This window comes from Chrysemys picta, chromosome 14, assembly GCF_011386835.1.
Source record: "Chrysemys picta bellii isolate R12L10 chromosome 14, ASM1138683v2, whole genome shotgun sequence".
In the NCBI taxonomy this organism is placed as follows: domain Eukaryota; kingdom Metazoa; phylum Chordata; order Testudines; family Emydidae; genus Chrysemys; species Chrysemys picta.
Window position 1 is genome coordinate 6,940,660 of NC_088804.1, and position 20,765 is coordinate 6,961,424.

General features: G+C 44.9%; 1 protein-coding gene across 3 annotated transcripts in view; it reads left to right on the plus strand.

Moving 5' to 3' along the window:
• The first annotated feature begins 5,145 nt into the window (after nt 1-5,145).
• Nucleotides 5,146-20,765, plus strand: part of CNGB1 (cyclic nucleotide gated channel subunit beta 1) — a 46,973-nt gene continuing 31,353 nt past the window's right edge. For 2 of the 3 annotated variants that reach the window (XM_042852031.2, XM_065566849.1), the window contains exons 1-5: nt 5,193-5,385; nt 7,073-7,169; nt 8,544-8,586; nt 11,544-11,822; nt 13,565-13,721. In XM_042852031.2, coding sequence (XP_042707965.2) covers nt 11,591-11,822; nt 13,565-13,721 — 389 coding nt within the window. In that variant the 5' untranslated portion in view covers nt 5,193-5,385; nt 7,073-7,169; nt 8,544-8,586; nt 11,544-11,590. Of the gene's footprint in view, nt 5,386-7,039; nt 7,170-8,543; nt 8,587-11,543; nt 11,823-13,564; nt 13,722-20,765 lie in introns of all 3 variants that reach the window. The other variant, XM_042852030.2, reaches the window with a different exon arrangement.

The following is a 20,765-nucleotide window of genomic DNA, read 5'->3' on the forward strand; positions in this document are numbered from 1 at the left end:
CTTTCTGTCTTTTTTTAATTTGGTGCATACTTTCTTATTAAACTCATCATAGGCGCCATGTGTTTTGTGGCCAAGTTCTGTTGAATCGAGCTGTTGGTGAGATCTCGGAATTAGCGGCCTGTGTACTACACAGTCTGGGTAGTGTCATCTCCTCTTCTTCGTTTTCTCGCATGCATCGAGCGAGGATCTAAAATGTGAACGGACAGCGGGGCCTGACCCAATGCTGGCTGACGATAATGGAAAGAATCTCAGTTACTGCCCTGGGTTTTGGATCAGATCAGTACTCTGAGCTTTTCTCAGGGAGTAGGCCTGGTGGCCTTTCTAGGCGCCTGGCAACATATAGATTGATAGAACGTGTGGCCAGAAGGGACCATTGGATTGTCTAGTGTTACATCCCTGCCGTGTTGGCAAATGACTCGGATGTGGAGGACAGTTCTTGTGTGCAGCGTGTAATGCCATAGGGCAGGGTTCATTCAAACTTGGGGATAACTCTGACTTCAGCAGGGTTACGTGTGGAGGTGCACTGGCCCAGAAACGCTTCCTGGAGGTGTTCTGCTTGCTGAGAACACAGGCAGGCAGAAAGAGTCTGGAGGTACTGGACGAGGCCTTGAACCAGGCAAGTGTTCTAGGAGCACAGGGTGTGGTCCTACAGGCCCCAGCCTATACACGAGAGGGGAAGGGAAGGGGGCCATGTCCGTGCACTGGGGTGAATTTCACCCAGCATGTATAAGGAGGGGATTCTGGCTGCTGGTTTGTAGTAGAGTACAAGCGAACAAGAGCTTTCTGGGTCTTTCCCCACCATTGCATATTTTTGCAAGAACAATCAGATTATGGCCCAGAGATAAATGGGCCAGATCCTCAACTGGTGTAGATCAATCTCGCTCCAACAAAGTCAACAGATCTGCACCAATTTACACCAGTTGAAGATCTGACCCAATAGCTGGTGTATGAGTACAGAGAAAGCTATTTTTCATAGGCAGGACTGATTCTTGTTTTGGCCTATCCACACCCATTGTGGAACCCCTGAACTTCTTCCTTAGGGAAAACGGCACAAAACGAATGTCTATCACAGCTCCAGTATGACTGAAAATGATTCAAATCCTCAGCTATATTTTCTGAGTTCTGGCATATTTGAATACTTCTCTGTTTAATAACATTTATACACAACTACATTCCACATGTAAAAATATGGTGTGGATAGATTCTTATAAAACCTGCTACCTTCACTTCACCACTTCCTCCACCATTCCCATTTCAGTCTGTATCCTCCCCGAGGGGCAGGTGGATCTTGTGATGGAAGAGGTAGATATTAACTGGGATAATGAAGCCAGAGAAGAAGTGATGCACTGGGACAACGAGGCCGAACTTACAGTGTGTGCTCCTCCCAGCCGCTCACGGAGAGAGGAAATTCAGGAAGAAGAAAAGAGGTAGGAAGAGAAGGTTGATATTGGAAGGGGCTGTTGTATTATAAAGAACGAAGTACTCTGCTGTGGAGTGTTATGAAGGTTGAATATCATCCATATGTGTCTGTTCTTTCATTGTAGCCATACAATATGTTGTGTGAGTTAGTTGGCAGATGGTAATTTACACAAGTCTAGGAAAGTGATATGCACTGCAAACCTCCCAAAGTTACTAAAACAAGCCATTGACTTTCCCTTTGATTTCCCTAGGATTTGGATCATAGGAAATGCCAGATGGGATCAGACCAGTGGTTCTGCTAGTCTGGCATCCTGCCTCTACAGGGTCCAAGACTACCTGCTTCAGAGAAAGGTGCAACAGACCCTGTAGTAGGCAGTTATGAGATCACCTACCCCAGGGAAAGTTTCTTCCTAACTCTAATAGTTAGAGGTTGGCTTATGCCCTGAAGTTTGAGGGTTTAGATCCCTTCCAAAAGGCTTGTTTAAAAAAAATAGTTACTGTTAAAGTGGAAATTCTTGGCCCCTTCTCCTTATAATTCATCTAATCTCTTCCAAAAAACTGTTGTATGGAGTCTGGTCTTGTATCATTGAAGTCACTGGCAGTTTTGTCATTGATTTCAGTGGGAGCAGCATCAGACCCTTATGCTATAGTGTAAATAAAGACTTACTTAACTGACCTTTTCCTCAGTCTTGTGGGAGACGCCAGCCTACAGATTTGAAATCTCTGCTGGAAAGACTGGATTGTTAGAATTCAGTCACCTACCGGCTTCAGTGTGGTGGACATCCGAAAGATAGTCAATGGTATAGTCCAGCCTGAAATGCTTCCAGAGGGGCTGCAGTGTATTGTGAAAGCACCTTTGAGTTCAATAACAGCATTTGCAGGTGGTGAGAAAATTGTAAGTATTTGCAAGTGCTGAATTTCAGGTTTTCAGTAACACATCATTGCAGAATAGAAAATTCTACTGGGAAGTGGCCCCAGGTGGCTAGAGATTCCGTACATAGAAAAGAAATTTCCAAGAATAAATACATCTGTAATATAATTTCAAATTATAGCCCGTATTGCACAAGAATCAAAGGAAATCCATCCTCCTACGTAGTGTGATTTAATGCTGCCGCTCCATGGAATCAGGCGGATCTGCATTCTCTAATGGTGGAAGAGGGAGAACCGATAGTTTTTTTTCTTATCCTATGGGACAAGGGCGGTTTCACGAAGGAAAAGAAAAATCAGAGTTTGTTCGTGGAATCCTGCTGGTTTAATCTCATTCTGTACCTCAAGCTAACATAGTAATGGGGGCGGGGCCTGGAGAAGGATATCGGGATGAAGCTAGGAAAAGAGGGAACAACGCCTGTGATACACGGCCCTGCATAGCCATAGAAAATTGGTCACTTTGAATAAGAAACTGGGCCTGGAATATATTTCTTGGGATATCAACAAGTGACCTCTCTAGGCTATCCACAGGGAAGGGAAGGGAAGGGAAGTTGGGATGAGCCTGGCTGGCCAATGGATGTCAGCATAGCCGCGCACATACAGAAGAGGGGTTAACTTTTCTACATTGCCTTCAAACAAGCGGCTAAAAGCGAGGTCGTTCAGTAGCTTGCTTTGTGGGGGATGGGAATCTCTGTACCTCTTCAGCGGCCTGCTGGCTAACTGGGTCCGCACTCCTCTGGGAGAGTGCGTGCCAGAATGGAAGCTGTGATCCCCTTTAACAGTGCGCTGAATGCATCCCCACCCTGAACGAACTCTGACCAATGAGCCACCGAGTCCACTATCTTGCTGACAGTAGCCAGGAACAGATGCTTGAGAGGAAGGTGTAAAACCCCCATAATGGGTCCTGGTTAGCAGTCTGCACTCTAATGTAAATAGGACCATAGAGGGGAGAGAGACAGTGGTGGAGAAACTGATCTGGTATAACAATTCCTATGTTCCTAGAACCATGTTTAAACATTGTCCTTACTGCTAGCTCAGAAATGAGCCACTGAATTCTATGTGTGAATTTAACCTGCAGGGCACAGCCCTTGATAGATTTTGCTGCTCTGCAGTTCTGGAGCTGGGAATCCCATTCCTTCTCACTGATTAGCTTTCCTGACAATAAATGACGGTGCTAACGTAAAGTGAGCCCCAGAGTTCCATTCATTCACGTGCTGCTTAATGGTGCTTCCTTCCACCATCTGAAAATGTATTTATGGATTTGTTATGAAAATATCTTACACGTTTTTTTTCTAATGTACAGTCCTGGAAACCTAACATTCCACATGGCCAGCAGCGGATTTCCTGCCCTGGAGGGTGAATTCTACTAACAATGAGGTCTTATAAAAAAGACACTCTTCCTGCAGAGCAAGTTGAATTTTTAGTGTCCAAGACTGTATTTCTCTGTATTTATAACATTTTTACTCCATTACTCTGTAGATATTCTGTATTCACTCCCCCACCCCACTAAGAACCCACATATGATAAAGGCCTGTGAAACAAGGCATGGCCAATATCCCCAAATTCCTCTCCTCCAGATATTTCTTTTGTGGTATTGAGCAGGTACATTCCCTCACCCCTGCCCAAAGGGCACCTGAAGATTATTGCAGAGTTTTGTAGGTAGAACTGGCTATATTTTTATAGTCTAAAGATTTCAGATTCCCACCTAAGGCTCAAAATATGTATAAGACAGTGAATATTTAATATAAGAAACCTTTCCTTTTCCAAGGTTGCACTCATCATGTTCCCAGAAAGGTAATGAGGAGGAAGAAAGAAAGATTGCAGGGTAAGTGCTATTCAGAGTTGTGTGAGTTCTTTCCACTTTGGCTCAACGTGGATTTATGATTTTATATCCGAATCCGTTCATGTGCGTTTGCAGGCCATGGAGTTTAAAAGGTTTGGGTGCAAACACATTTGGTTTTGTCCTAAGCTGAATCTCACTGCAGACCCACAGGCAAGATTCAGTTTGGATGGGTTCATGCTCTTTGCATGGGTTAACTGTTTTGCCAGAGCCAGAGGAGACAAGAGGCCATGTAGGAAAATATCGACATGATGTGCTACAGGGGACTTCTCCCGCAGAGCACACTTTGAACTTGAAAAGCTCTGACAAACAGCTGCCTACAAATATTTGCAGAGAGAGAGAAACATTTTGTATATCTGAATGTGTCACAAAGGTTAGAGCCACAAACAGAATTCACATGAACCACTGCAGGTTTGCAAAAGCAGACCACACACAACCTTAGGCTGAATTTGAATGTGGTGGGAATTCTGGTCAAATGTTCCACATCTTCTAGTGTCCTTTCTGAGGGCAACTGATATGCTCTTTGCAAGATATGCACATATCTTCTTAACTGTCAGGGTGGTTAAGCACTGGAACAAATTGTCCAGGGAGGCTGTGGAATCTCCGTCACTGGAGGTTTTTAAGAACAGGTTAGACAAACACTTGTCAGGGATGGACTAGATAATGCTTAGTCCTGCGATGAATGCAGGGGACTGGACTAGCTGACCTCTTCAGGTCTCTTCCATTCTTATATTTCTATGTCTCTGTGTAGGAGACAGAACTGTTTTCAGAGATCATTGCTAAAGTGCAGCCTGGAAAGGATGCTTTAGCTAACTTGGCTTATTCAAGGGCTTGCTGATGACGTGAGGTACCTAGGAACCAGCAAGTGTCTCCTAGCGACATATTCTCCTCCTTAGCAACTGCTCAGCTTCTCCTAGCAACTGCAGCCCTTTGGTCCCTAAACTGTTGCCCCCTCCCACAGGGGGTTCTGCGGCACTGCCTGCACAGCAACTCGATCCGATTAACAGGAAATAGGATTTGCAGCTAATCTGCAGACATCAAAAGCGAGAGACAGAATCAAAAATCTTGGTCTCGAAGTAGTTCCAGATAATTTAAAAACATATATGTTAATAAAATGCATTCAGGATTATTATGAATATTATGGAGCCGGATTTAAAGATGGGATTGTGTGTTAGATCCACAAATGCAATTTAATACAAGTAGGTGAATTTTTAAATCGTTTTTCTGTTGTAGGAAATAGTTGAAGTGTCCACAACCTTTATAGATGGTTACATTGGGCTACGGATACATTAGAAAGCTTCTTGGCTTAGCGGAGTGGTTTGTTTTGGTTTCACATGGTGCAAACATTTCGAGTTTTATTATCTAGTATACTACTGCTCTTGTAGTACTATACTCTGCCTTTTAGTTAAAAAACTGAAACGCCTAGATTTTCACCTGGAAACTGAAAATGCACTATTGTTCAATGTTTAAATTCTACAATTTTTGCTTATTATTTTATCAAAAACTGTTTTTCAGAAACTGCTGCACTGTAATTTGTTGAGCTTTGATGCAAGTGAAATCCTTTATTACTGGTTATTAGCAAAATGTATGTTTCAGTTTTGATTGCAATTGTTCTTTCAGTGCGTTTGGATTTTTACTGGAAAAGAGAAAGACTGGGTGTGTTTCTGGGATAAGATCACAAGATTTGAGATGGGATTTTGAACAGCTTTTATTAATCAAAATGAAAACAAAAATCCTGTGAAGTAACAACTAGATGCAGATGAAAGACTCATCCTTTTTATTATACATCCTCATCGTTAAGGACCTACCTAATATGTGATAATTGTGGGCATTGCAATTTTCACGGATTTAGCTATTTTCTTATTTATTTTCTTAATGATCCCCATTTTCCATCCCAAACCCCCCCCACAAAACAAAAACCAAACAAACGAAACAAAACACCACGACCACAACAACCAACACATTGATTTGGGGGTGATTTTTGATTAAAGCTGTTGGAGCATTAAGAGAAGATGATCACCAACCACAGCTACCTGATTTTTTTTCCAGTTAAATGTATTAGTCAAGTTAAACTGATAACATTAATCTTGTGGGCCCGATTTGTCAAAGATGGATGGCAGAGTCGTATGGACAGATTTAGTTTTTGGACACTAAAGTTGGCGGTTAGGAACCGAAAATGAACATTATGTGTGACATTGACAATTTAGATGTGGAAATGAGGGGTTTAGATGGGGTATACAGGTGCTCCTGTTGGAAAATCGGGCTCTCTGCTGTTATTTGATGGCTCTCACTTAAATTAGAAATGTATTGAGCACAGCAAGATGAGTTTGTTTTCCTACAAATGTATGTTTTATATGATTTTCACTGGGTCTCCCACTTAATATTGTTTCCAACATTATAAGAACGTCTCTTCTCACACACTAGTTAAAACTTTCATCTCATGCATTACGTTTCATTGATATTTGTCTATATTTGGTTAAAGGCTGCAGGGTAGTGCCATGAAAAAGGTGCTTTTGTCAAAAATTTGGAATAATCAATATCTATTTTCTTTAGAGAGGGCTTTGCAAATGGCTAAATGGACCATGGCCTCTTATAATAACAACAGTTATTAAGACTCTCTCCCGTCAGCTCCCTGCCTAGGTCTCTGGTATAGTTGTGTGTTCTCATTAATCTGCAAATGGGCTTGAGTAGATAGCCTATGAAGCAATGGTCTTGCAACCTGACACTCAAGAGACCTTTTCCTTAGAGACATTTCCACTCCCCTGATGTCTCTTGTCCGTAATACGCCCAGGCTCGGAAATGGCTGGCAGAAATCCTGTTCTTATTTCGCTGCTTTTCATCTGCGTTCTGTAGATCCCTGCCTCACTCTCCTTGCGTTGCTTACAGCGGTGAGCTGGATGAGTTCGCCTTTGCAGCCGCTGGCCCGGGTTTGGAGCAGCTAGAAGAAGACCACGAGGCTGTTCCCAAAGGCTCTTTGCTACAGGTACAAGAATGCTTCGAAGTCTTGCAGTTCAGGTTGCGAACCGCCCTCTCCAGAAACAAGTACTTGCAAGTTTCAGGATGATCCCTGTGGAGACATAAGGCTTTGGTTTCTGCCCAGGGAGCTTCCTAGCTGGGCAGATTCTGCCCGTTCTTTTCTGCAGGCTGCTTCTCCTCCATCCTTGCTCCAACCCCCCTGCTCCCCCAACCACTCCCTCTTTGTCCAGGGAAAGGTCGCTTTGCCTGTGTCGTTGTGCCCTGAGATGTGCAAAGGGTGCACACCTCTTGCAAGGTCTTCCCGCCCCTTTTCTGTGGAGCAGAGCCCATACCAATTCCGCTGTGTTCAGGACCTTCGTCAGCCGGATTTGCCTCCGGGTACATATTTAGGGTTTGCTTTTGGAACTATAGAAGAAATAGTTCCAGGGGCAAGGCGCAGGGATAGTGTTGACCCACTCCCCTGCAGTCTTGAACTTGCTTTGGAAAAGAAAATCTAGAAACCCCTGAAGTTGAGGGAGTTTCAGTTGCTTTAGATAGAGCAGGTCAGCAGTAAGGCTAGAAAGCTGGACTCAGAAGACCCAGAGGAAAGTGAGGAGCCGAAATACCATCGTGAAGCTGGGGGTTCGGGATTGTGACATATTTAGGTACTTTATTAATGGATGCTAACAGATGGCAGCTAGACACCGTGAAAATAAAAAGTTTGAAAACTACAAATATGGGAGAGAGAGACTGCCTGGGTGCTGAATTTAGATAAATGGTCAGTGTTTCCCCTTATAAAACACTAGAAGCTCTACACTCTGCCCCACTAAAAAAAGAAGTGCATCATTCAGGGGGGCTGGAACAATTTGTACAATGGGGGAGCTGAGAACCACTGAACTAAACTGTAAACCCTGGATGTGATGGAAACCCCTTCAAGCCAGGGGTGCGGCAGCACCCCCACCACCTATTGCGTCAGTAAAGGGTAGGGTTTTATGCCCAGCGCTGTGTTCTGGATGATGTAGAACTGCCAATGTAGACTTTATGCTCATCACATTGTATTAGTATTTCCCGTGTGGCCCTAGAGTGTTATACAGTATTTAAAAAATTAATTGAAAAGGAAAAAAAATAATTGTCACAACCTCCAAGAAGCGTCTTTGCTCTAAAACGAATGAACCGTATAAAAGGAGCTTACAGCTGATCTGTGGATCATACAGACCACCTCTGTCTTTTCTCCCCCAGGTACAGGGGAACTTGTTAACATATTTTAGAAATATTAACTCTCAGTTTGCTACTAAAACTGCATTGAAATCCAACCCTTGCGTATAAAGGATTGGTTTTCTGTTTTGCTTTCTGTAATGGAAGGGGAGGTTTTTCGTTAGAACTGTCTGTTTGTTTTGTGAAGGTGGAAGAGGAGAAAGCCGGAGCTGCCAGAACTGATGCTGAAGGTACAGTATATAATGCAGAATGGCGTGGAATTATTAGAACCACAAAGTGGCAATGAGATGTCTGGTGAGAAAAAAACGACGGATAGACTCACCCTTTTGAATTCTTATTCGATAGAAACGAACAAGTGATTCTTCTGTGCGAGGGGCCTGCTTTCTGCGGTCTTTTACTGGTTGCAAGTATCCTATAGGAGCAATACAGCAGCAATGTTGTTATCAGTTATGCCCAGATATAAGAGACTGGTAGTTACACAGCACATAATCTTGCTGATTAAGTTAACCTGGCTGTGAAATAAGAATTTCTCCTTCAGCTGAAGGAGACATGGAGGAGAAAAAAGTCTTTTTCTCAGCTACCTTGTTTTATCTGAAAAATAACTGTCTACATAAAATACATTTTAATGTAACATCTTAGGAGGTAACGTTTTGGTAACAAAAATTAGAGTGGGACTTGATTTGTAAGACTATCACAGACTCACTGGGCCAAGGTAATTCCTGGCATCGCTCCGCTGAGTTCAGTGGAGTTACCTGAGGGATGATTTGACCCATTGCTCTATTACTTTTTTGAGAGGTTTTTTTTTAACTGCCAAGTGTGTGTTCTTGCAGCTACATTGGATAGAACATTACAATTTCAGCAGCAACACTGCAGGGCAGGTCTTTTCTGTGACTGAAGTTCACAAGCCCCTATGTACTGCTTACGTTCATATAAGCCTTGCGTTAAGAGCTTAAAAAGGTTCATAGGCATCTGCATTTAAGTGCAATTTCCCACAAGGATAGTCTCAAAATAATTCTCCTAAACCCTCCTTCAACACAAAAGTGACAGCAAGCTGAATCCAAACCAGTAACAATTAGCCAGGAAACGAATTATGGGCTAGATTCTCTGCTCCACTTAGTCCCCTTTGCATTGCTCTGGCAGCACATATGGGAGGGAATTTGGCCTTGTCTCCCCTGCTAGGGATTCAACAGCATGGGGGCCTCTCTTGGGAGCGGAGCTGGAATAGCACCTGCAGAGACCCCGGCACAGGGGTTGTATCAGGGACAGGCTGAGACAGGAAACAGGCATGACTAACACGTACTGTGCTCTTACTCTCCTGGCAGACAGTCCTTTGAGTGCTGTTGCCAGAGGATGCAGGTTAGAGCAGCCCCCATGCTGCTTTACCCTGCCCTGGGGCTGGGCAGAGAATCAGGGATCTGTAACCAGTTCTGTGATGCCTCCAGTGCTGTGGAAACTCAGCGCAGTGGAGCATATGGCTCTATATTTGTAGTGATTTAAATTTTCTTTTAAAATAAAATACCACATGGATAATTCTTAGAGCCCGATGCCTGGTTTCATCATTGCCCATTATTCCCCGACACTCTCCTGCCTGGTGGGAGAGCAGAAGAGCCTTGTGTTGGCAGATGATTGTAGATGACCATTGCACATTGTATGAAAAGACTACAGAACAGAAAAGTGGTATCAACGTTATGGTTTGGGCTGCGATGGTACTCAGGTATACAACACTGGATTCCAGCAGAAGACAAATAGAATGAGGCGAGTCACAGCCTAACCTCACGGGAAACATTTTGTGTCCAAGACCAGGGATGGAGCCCTCTCTCTCCAGGATTTTACTGCCAGTGCAACAAGAACATGGAGAGAGAAAAGGGTTTATATGCCAAACAAAGTTTTCAAAAGTGTCCATTAATTCCAGGTGCCTCGGTTTTTGGGTGTCTGCTTTGAAGCACCTGGAGTGTGATTTTCAAAGGGCTGAGTACCCTCTTCGGCTGCTGTCGCCAATGGTAGCAGCAGGCTTCTGGGAGTCTAGAGGTGGGCTTCCCAAACTAGAAGCACCTAGAATGTATAGACATCTTTGAACATTTGACCCTTAATGCTTCTTTTAACCTTTGGGTCTTATCTGTGATACAGATTCATTTCAGCTGGATGGGAATAGGGATCATGAATGTCTGCCCTTCAGACTGATGCAATTCATATTCCACTAGGACTTGTGCTTTGGAGACTGCTTGTTTCGTATTCTGGGCAACTGATGAATGAGAGACATTAGATCTGGAAAGGCCTTAAAGTGAAAACAGTGGGCTTTGGGCAGGCAGGGGAAGTGAAGCAGCGGAAAGGGATACTTGCCCTTTCCCTTCTGGAGAACGTTGCTTGGCTCAGACGGGAGATGTATTTGGTGGTGACAATCTAGTTCCTCAGGGGACATTTGCCGTTGCAATTTTGTCATGACTCTCAGGCCTTGGCTACACTTACCCGCTAGTTCGGCGGCTGGCAATCGAACTTCTGGGTTCGACTTATCGCGTCTAGTCTGGACGCGATAAGTCGAACCCGGAAGTGCTCGCCGTCGACTGCGGTACTCCAGCTCGGCGAGAGGAGTACCGCGGAGTCGACGGGGGAGCCTGCCTGCCGAGTGTGGACCAAGGTAAGTTCGAACTAAGGTACTTCGACTTCAGCTACGTTATTCACGTAGCTGAAGTTGCGTACCTTAGTTCGAATTAGGGGGGTAGTGTAGACCAAGCCTCAGTCTCTGTTTAGATGAGACTCAGTAGTGAAATAACGCTGGGTGCTGAAAATCAGGACAGAGGCCCCTTAGTAAAGTTGTGTGTAACCCACACACCTCCTGGGTGTGGTGTTCTGGCTCAGCTAGTGGCACTGGGACCACTTAGAGAGAGGGAAATTAATGAGTCTGCTGTATGGCCTTAGCCAAGAGCCCTATGGCTTTCAGCTCATGCAGTAGCAGCTCATGCATTTACCTCCTTAGGTCCCAGGTTCAATCCCACCTGCTGGTGTTACATGTGTAAGGGAAGCCTGTATGGCACTTGCTACCTCTGTTCCTGATTCTAAGTTATTAGCTATCACCCTTGTGAGCACTAAAACAAAAATCACCACCAATGTTGTATTTCTCTTTTAAAGAAACAGCTCATCTGGAACTAAAACAAGACTGTCTCACCTGATTCTATGTTTCTTGTTGCAGCTTCAGACGCCCTGTCCTTTGCTTGAAGCGCCTAGGCTCCTAGCATCATGTCCAAGCAAACCAGAGACGTTGAGTTAGATCGCCTGGTGCATGACCAGCCGCTTGACTGCAGGAGCTCCTCCCCTTCCTCCCAAGGCACAGTAGAGCAGCTACCCAATGTTCCCAGCTACCAATTCTCCACCACCTCCCGCATCCCCGTCCTCATCTCCAAAAAGCGAAAGTCTGGTGTGGTGAACCCCAGTTTTTTGAATGAGGAATGGTCCCCTTCTCATCCTTTAGGTAGTATAGAGGATGGCTTTTCTGATGTGCTTGCATGGCTTTGGGCATGGGCTTTTATCTCTGTGTGTCCTTTCTGCTGCTCTTGTTTTTGAAAAAACATGTTCCATATTGCAACATAGTGATACACGTTATTTCTATAATGGAATCATTTTGTATTAATGTCACTGAATTATAATTACAGTATTGTCAAGTTCACCCAACAAAGAACATTAAAACAGGTCTGGGTTGCAAAAAAACACCACCACCACCACACCAACAAAAACCCCTCACACCAACAAAACCACCACTCTCCTTCTCACTGCTTCAAAATCTCAAAAGCAACCCACAATTAAAGGACAAAATCTCCACTACATGGACACTTTCTGTCGCTAACACACCCACATACACGCTCAGCGAGAACAAAGGAATGGGAAGGGGAGTCTTGTTACAAGCAGTTTAGTCCATAAGCGTTAACCTTGCCCAGTTTAGTCCATAAGCGTTAACCTTGCTTTTGTGGATCTGTTTCCCACCGAAAGTGTCGGGTTCTGCCATTCTTATGTCAAACATGAGCATTCTTCACAAATAGCCCCACAGAAACGGGTGGAACTCCTTCTGGCACATGTGATAGAACGACATTAAAATTCACCACTCTGCATGAGTACGGGTGGCCGAACCTGCCTCTTAATGGCCTTTTAAGGCTCAGTAGTGTTTGTTGTGTGATGTTTCTTGTGTTTTGCTTGCCTTGTCACTTCTAGCTGAATATCTTCTCTGGTGAACAATGTAGAGGTTTGAATGGGTTTGTTTGTGCATGCGACTCTCTCTCCTGTGCTTTTGGGGTGACAGTCATCTCTGGGCAGAAAGCCCCACACTGAATATAAGTGGTGCAAGGCCTTTACACACGAGGCTGAATTTTCACCTTTTGTAAATAAAAGTTGCAAGGACTTGCTGGCTGGGATTTTAGATATCATCATGAGGGTAGGTTTCGGCAGGTGAAGGCCAGGCATGCAGAGTGGGACCCGGGTGCCGGCTGTGCTCCTAACTGTAATGTGCATGGCTCGTTGTTCTGAGATTCCTGCCAGATTGATTCAAGAACCTTCAAATTATTATTTAAATAATGTCTTATTTGGGGTAAAAACAGGCAGTCATGCAATTTGAAATCTACAGACTGAATCAGAACTCTAACAACGTAATACTGATGTAACACCCCTTAGAAAACTTCATGGGTGTGTGTATGTAGGAGTTGAGGGACTTTACTTATGGATACCTACCTGGCAGCTTTTGATGTTGATAATCTGAGTCACTTCACCGTATTTTTTCCCATAATGTGGAACGAGCGACTACAATCTGTCCAGGATATTTAAAAGACAACATCACTCTCAAGCTATGAGAACACAAGAGAAGAATCTCGATCAATTCATGTTGTGATGCTTAATGGGCCAGATCTTCAGCTGATGTAGGTGACTGAAGTCAATGAGCATCTGGCCTGGTTTCCCCCCCCCCCACCCACCGCTTTCAGGATGGACCTTAACTTTGAATTTTGTGGCTTTGTTAGTTTCTTTTCCAAGCTGAATGGAACTACATGTGTTGTCAATGTACATAAATACATAAGGCCTGGAGACAGCTTAGATTGACGTCAGTGGCAGCAGGTTGACTAATTTTGACGTTGAGCAAAAACACTGGTCCCAAGTGATTCTAGAGAGATTTTTGCCCCTTAATGTAGCCCGTTTCCTTTTCTGATTCTTTTTCTGTTTTTTCTCTCCAAGAGCCATCGTCCAGTAGATATCCCATTGTAAACGTCAAGGATGTCGACGCTAAAAGCAGCTCTGCAGGGGTGCAGAAACACGACCCCCATCTGCCCCCGCCTTCCCGGAATAATTCCCACACGCTCATGGTACCAGGCGTGCCTGTGGCTCCGAAGAGGTATGGGTCTGGAAAATGTCTTAAATGCTTTGTGTTCTGCCTGACGTTAGCTCTAGGAAACATCACACCCTGACAAGCAGCCCGTTAACCGTTACCTAGGGGTGTCTTTAAACCATTCTCTTCAAGTCTGCCCACGAGTGTGGCACCTGTTGTTCCACACTTGGGAGATTGCAGGTGTCTATAGATACCAAGCCAAAAATCTTTGTTAAGGAGAAGTTAAGAATGTTTCAGTGTAGCAGCCAATTTTCCAGGTACCATTTGACACTGAGCTGGAGTGTCTCTATATACGAACTTCATATGAGCTAGACGGTGAAATTAGAGCACTTACTTGAGAAGAGCAAAGATCAGTAAGTGACAAACTAGCTCGCTTAGCATCAGAGAGGAAAGTGGTAGGAAATAGATCTGAAAACCAGTGTTCAGTGGTGCACCACTGTGAAACTACGTGCCAAAAAAGGGATGATGGTAGGCTGGGAAAGCTAAGGTAGTTTTGGTACCTAGTTTGAAAAGTGCCAACTTAATTCTGCATTTTGAGTACTCCAATCTTGGCTGTGTGCCTGAAGTTTTAACTTCACCAGAACAAGGATTTTTGGAGATGAATTTCCTTAGATTATTTTTAAAAAATGGTTGCCATGTTTTCTGTTCCTGCAAACCCTAGCAGGTCCACAAGATGGGACAACCAAACCAGTAGACCTTAGGAGGTCTGGGGGAAATGCCCCCTTAGGCTGCCAGTCACCGAGCCTCCTGCTAACCACTGTCCTCACCCACCATCTTGTGTCCTGATGCTGCTGGTCTCATACAGTCTGCAAAATGAGAGCTCCAGTCCTGAGAATATCTGTAGGTCCTCAGGATCAGAGCTTCTCTCCTGTAGTGATTCGGAGATATGCAGGAGGGGGTCCTTCCTGTCAACTTGCTAGTGTGAGAAGGACTGAGGCTGTCCTCCAAAGGGCCACGGGGAAGGGGGGAATGTGGGTGGAAGAAGGATTGGAGGTCAGCAGTACTGCCGGTGGTCCTGGGGCATGAGGAACCCTTCCCTGTTCTCCTGCTGCATAAGCTTGTTTTTCGTATTCGAGACTGGAGCTGGGCAAAGAGTGGAAAAGATGATTTGTGAAAGTGTCAGTGTCTGACGTGATTCAGTCTGACCCTGTTCAAATCTTTTTAGTCTGCTTTTCCATGACCATCGTGTCTGGGTTCCCTCTGCACAAATGCGTGTGGGGCATACAAATAGGGATATGTGCCTGCGCACAGGGGAACAAATGTACTCCTGAGTGACAGAGCATGTTTGCACTGCGAGGACTCACCCAGCCTCTCCCTGGATCCATGTGTTTGGAAGTGAGAGTGTTCAGAGGTAGGGAGAGACAACAGGCGTGTTTTGAATCCCTGAATCTAAGGGCTTGTCTACATGGGGAAATTAATGTCACTTTGGTGGTTTAGGCTAAACCAGAAAAAGGCACTCTCATTCCCCTCTCCCTCCCTCCTTCTCTCCCTCCCTCCCTCCATGAAAGCAACGGCAGACAATCATTTCGCGCCTTTTTTCCTGGGTTACCTGAGCAGATGCCATACCACGGCAAGCCTGGAGCCCGCTCAGCTCACCGTCACCGTACGTCTCCTGGGTGCTGGCAGACGTGGGACTGCATTGCTACATAGCGGCTTTTGGCAGCAGACAGTGCATTATGATTGGTAGCCGTCGTCGTCGTATTCCTGGTGCTCTTTTAGTCGACCTCGATGAGGTCAGTCAGAGGCACCTGGGCAGACATGGGAGTGACCCAGCCAGGTCATTCCCGTCTTCTGCCAAGCACCGAGGAGATGACGATGGCTAGCACTCGTACTGCACCGTCTTCTGGCGAGCAGCCAGGAGATGATGATGGCTAGCAGTCGTACTGCAGCGTCTGCTGCCAGCCTAAGATGTAAAAGATAGATGGAGTGGATCAAAACAAGAAATTGACCCAATTTGTTTTGTGAAATCAACGGCCTGCTAAACCCAGGGTTTTGAGTTCAATCCTTGAGGGGGCCATTCTGTGTGACAGTTGTTTGTGTTTCTCCTGGATGCAAAGCCACCCCTTTTGTTGATTTTAATTCCCTGTAAGCCATGTCGTCAGTCGCCCCTCCCTCTGTCAGAGCAACAGCAGACAATTGTTTCAGGCGAGGAGGCGACGGCAGCGCGGTGACGAGAGTGATGAGGACATAGACATGGTCATAGACTTCTCACAAAGTACAGGCTGGGCAATGTGCCCCGGCAATGTGCACATCATACTGATGAGCTCTGCATGGTCACCTGCGCTGATCAGCTCGCCACGCTGGCCAAACAGGAAATGAAATTCAAAAGTTCACGGGCCTTTTCCTGTCTACCTGGGTAGAGCATCTGAGTTGAGAGCGCTGACCAGAGTGGTCACAATGGAGCACTCTGGGATAGCTCCTGGAGGCCAATACCGTCGAATTCCATCCACGCTACCCCAAATTCGACCCAGCAAGGCCGATTTCAGCACTAATCCCCTCGTCGGAGGTGGAGTAAAGAAATTGATTTAAAGAGCCCTTTAAGTCGAAAAAAAAGGGCTTTGTCGTGTGGACGGGTCCAGGGTTAAATCAAGGTAACGCTGCTAAATTCGACCTAAAGTCGTAGTGTAGACCAGGCCTAAGAGTGTCCACCTGGGGAGTTATACCAGTATAATTATACTAGTATAGTTATGCCAGTAAAATTTCCCCTTGTAGACAAGCCCTAAATAACTACAACATCCACATGAGTAATAGCGAGAAGCAGAACAGAGAGAAATCCTTTGCCTGGACTTACTTTGAACATGTTCCAGCCTCAGAACCTATAGCAACATGCTGACGCCACGGTCAGATCTTGCGGAGGGTGGAATAGCACCAGGTGCAACCTCCTCTACACATGACCCGGGGTCATGAAGGCTCCTGCTGGCGTGATGTCAGAAGATTGCTGGCAGGGAGGAGGGCTGTGAGCCTCACCACCACTGTCAGGGAGAAATAGGATGCTGTTGCTTGCTGGCCTCTCATCAGGGAACAGAAATTGAGTTTACCAGTCACACCGCTTGAACCCCAAATGTCCATAAAGACTATTTGCTCCAAAATCACTAACGAGGCCTGCATTTATAAAATGCCAGATCTGTTGTTGGCTGATCCGTGAACAAAAAAAAAGTATCAAATCTGAGTCCAGGTCTACACTTCAGACCTATTTCGGTAGAAGTACGTCACTTGGGCGGTGAAAGATCTACACCCCTGAGCAGTGTAGTTATACTGACCTTACCCCCGCTGTAGACAGCACGATGTCAACAGGAGAGCTTCTCCCGTCGACCGAGCTGCCACCTCTCGGGGAGGTGGAGTAACTACACCAGCAGGAGACGCTCTCCCATCGGCAGAGTAGTGTCTTCACTAAAGCGCTACAGCGGCTCAGCTGCACTGCTGTAGCAATGTACGGGAGGACAAGCCCTAATAAACTGTTCACAATGAATAGATCAGAGAGCTCCAGATACATCAGGGCCAGATCCTCAGTGGGTGAAAACTGGCCTAGCTCCATTGATTTAGTCCAGCGGTTTTCACTTCCTTGTTTGCTGGAGGATCGAAGTGGGACAGACCATCACAAGAGGCTGTGAGTTGAGATGCAACCTTCTCAGCCCTTAGTCGAGACAGTCTATGACTCAACACCCCCTGCCTCCTCTCCGGAGGACTGGGAGAACCGCAGCCCAGGTTTCAGTCTGCTGGAAGGTAACTACCCCAACCCCAGTCTCCCAAAGGATGCCCCACCAAAGCCAGGCCTCATATTTCTAATCTAAAAAAGCAGCAGAAAATAACTTCTTTTTTTTTCTTGAAAGAGGTGAAATTCCTGGTCTTTCTCATCATATAGGACCAATATAAACCAAAACCAAAACATGTTTTCCCTTTGCAGATCACTTTTAAACATATTCTTGTCCTAGCTTAATGGAGCTTTTGTTTTCCAGGTCCCTAAGACCACCCACAATGAAAGAGCAGAAACCACTGTAGCCCCGTTTACCGAATAGGTTTATTAGAATTGGAAAAAATAGATTGAGAAGTATCTAGTAAAATGCCAAACGGCAAATAGTTGACAGCATGAAGAAGATCTATTGTTAGCAAGTCACTGGATTTCACCAAGGGGGATTTTATTTTTCTTTTAGACCTAAAGACAAAGATTTTCCAGTAACAATGTGATCCCAGCTGGCGAGCCGGTGACATTAATCTGACACTGAACCGCCTTAAGCTCAGCATGTGGTTAAAAAACCCAATAAAACAGATGAATAGAACCCCCTGTGCTGAGTGAGTGACTGGTGAGCGAAAGGATTTCATCTTTACCGGGGTCAAAATTAGACGCAGTGCGGCGTCTAGAGTTGGCAGACAATCGTTTCTACCTTTGGTCTTAATTCCAGGGCGCTCTAATAAAAAGGACTTTAAAGGTAGTTTAGCTGCAGTCAGTGCCAAGGTAAAGGAACTGGCCCGGAGGAGTGTTTCAGCTTTTGGAAAAATGAAAATGAGGGATAATTTTTTGAGACAGAAAAGCCACTGGCAAATATGTCAGCCTTTGGTTTGCTTAGTTGCTCGCTGTCCTGTACAGTCTGTCTGTTTTGTCTCTCTGTGTGCAGCTCCTATGTCATTAACAAAAATCAGCAGAGAAGGCTCTTCCCTGTCCACCCTCTTCAGTAGCACAGACGGTTCTCCTTCCTTTTTCCTCTTGCTGCCGTGCCACAGCAGAGGAAACACTGAGATTAACCACGACGGCAGACACTCCGTTCAAAAGTTTCGAAACCCTGGTCTAAGCTAGGAAAACGATCTGTTGCCAGGACATCACCAATCAGTGGTGTCGAACTAATGCTGAACATGATTTGACTGCAAGTGTAGCCACAGACAAAGCACTTCCCATACCGTTTCAGAAGCCATCACGGTTCCTAAAACAGTGCTGAACCTGGGTTGTACTTGGCTACAGCTGCAGTTTGAACCGAATTCAGATCCCTTTTAGCTGTACCTGTTGCTGATATCCATTGTCAGCATGGAATATTATTATTCCTTGCTAACAGTTGTCGTCAGGAACAGGAACTAGCATAAATAAGGCCTAATGCTGCAGGTGAGAGGTCCAGCGACTTCCATATATTTAAATCTTTGCAAAACCTGGACTGTATTCCTGGTGCTTGTGTTTCAGATTCAAGTAATCTTCCTCCTCCCACCAGGTAGAGATGTAAGAATTCTTGAGCTGGCTTAATATGGCAGCTTGTTATTAAAGGTGGACCGAGATGCAACCTTTTGACCCAGTGTTCAATCACCCCCAAATCAGAGGCTTTGGGATCTGTGGGTTAGTTTTGGACTATTGTAGAGATGGGAACCAGACAGAAATTTCAGAGTTGCGTTCAGATTCTAAACAGCCACAAAGTTCAGACATAATCAGACACTGGGTTTTGGCTCAGACCCATCTATTCTTATAGAGGTGGCCTTTAGGTATTTAGATTAGATTTTTTTGACATATGCATCTGTGTCCTGAAGTAGTCTTGTTTAGCATGTGCACACTAGAACCTTCGTTTACATCTTTCTCTGTATAGCCCTTTCAACCATAGCAAGATACCTCATTGTGATGCTGACACCTAGTAGACACAGGAGGAACAGACAGTACAGATCGCTGTCCTGGATTGGTGGATCCCATATAACTACTGCCTAGATAATGATCATTCCTTATCAATGGTGTCTGTCAGTGAGGTGAGAAAAATAACTTGTAAATCCACAGTGTGCATATGGTTTGGAGCATTTCAAGCTGCCTGCTATATGAGTATTTATTAAAGGAGCAGACAGTGTGCTCGCAGAGTGTGTTATATCTTGTTTGTGTGATGTTTTTAGTTCAACCTTCTTAAGATGACCACTAGAGATCCTGTGCCTATACTAAGATTCTAAGGGCAGGTCTTCACTACAGGGGGGGGGGGGGTCGATTTAAGATACGCAAATTCAGCTACGCGAATAGCATAGCTGAATTCGACCTATCGGAGCCGACTTACCCCGCTGTGAGGACGGCGGCAAAATCGACCTCTGTGGCTCCCCGTTGACGGCGCTTACTCCCACCTCCGCTGGTGGAGTAAGAGCATCGATTCAGGGATCGATTGTCGCGTCCCGACGAGACGCGATAAATCGATCCCCGAGAGATCGATTTCTACCCGCCGATTCAGGCGGGTAGTGTAGACCTACCCTAAGATGCAGTAAATCATCTTCTATTGAACTTTTCATAGGCACAATATCACCCATTTTTGGAGGGGGAAAATATACATCTAGTTCATTTTAATAGAGGGAAAAAATCTACTAGAAGTGTTTTGCATTCAACAATTTGCGGGTCATGCACTGGGAAGAAAGCATCATAAAACCATATTTCAGTTGTGCTGCAACATTTTTGAGGCCTCATTCAAGATTCCCAGGTCTCTTTTTTAGTCTTTCAGGAGTCCTTCGCTAGTTTCTCTGAGGGGTAATAGATGTTCTAGTGTAAGGAGTCTTGGACGAGTCAACAGTTCTTTGCCTACAGGCATGAGGAAGTTCATCTTAGCACTGGCTTGCTTGGTGTCTCTTGAAAAATTGTGTGTCAGGATAATTCTGGTCACTGCAGTAAATAATGTCTTTTTTTCTTGATAAGTGGACTTGGATCAAACAGTATAGATTGCTTACTAGTCCCTGGCTACTTTATAGCTATTTGGTTGCTTTGGTTGAAATCAAGTGGTGTAACTTCCACACTGATCAATAACCTGTTTTTCCATGATCTTTGTCCATTTGTCTCATTTCTTTGTCATCTGATGACTAAGATGGACTTGGAGTGACATCATTTTGATAAAGTGACACTTGTCCTACATGGTTTAGATTGATAATATCATGCTGAATGATTCACAGTTTGTTTAATGAGTGTCTTGGACACAGATTCTCCGTGAGTCACACCATTCCTTTTTTTGTGTGACCACAATGAGTTGTGTACTGTCATATAAAACTAAAATTCTCTGTAAACCAATGGAAGTTTTGAACTTGAAATGAGTGTCAGTTGTTTGGTGTGATTTTCATAGA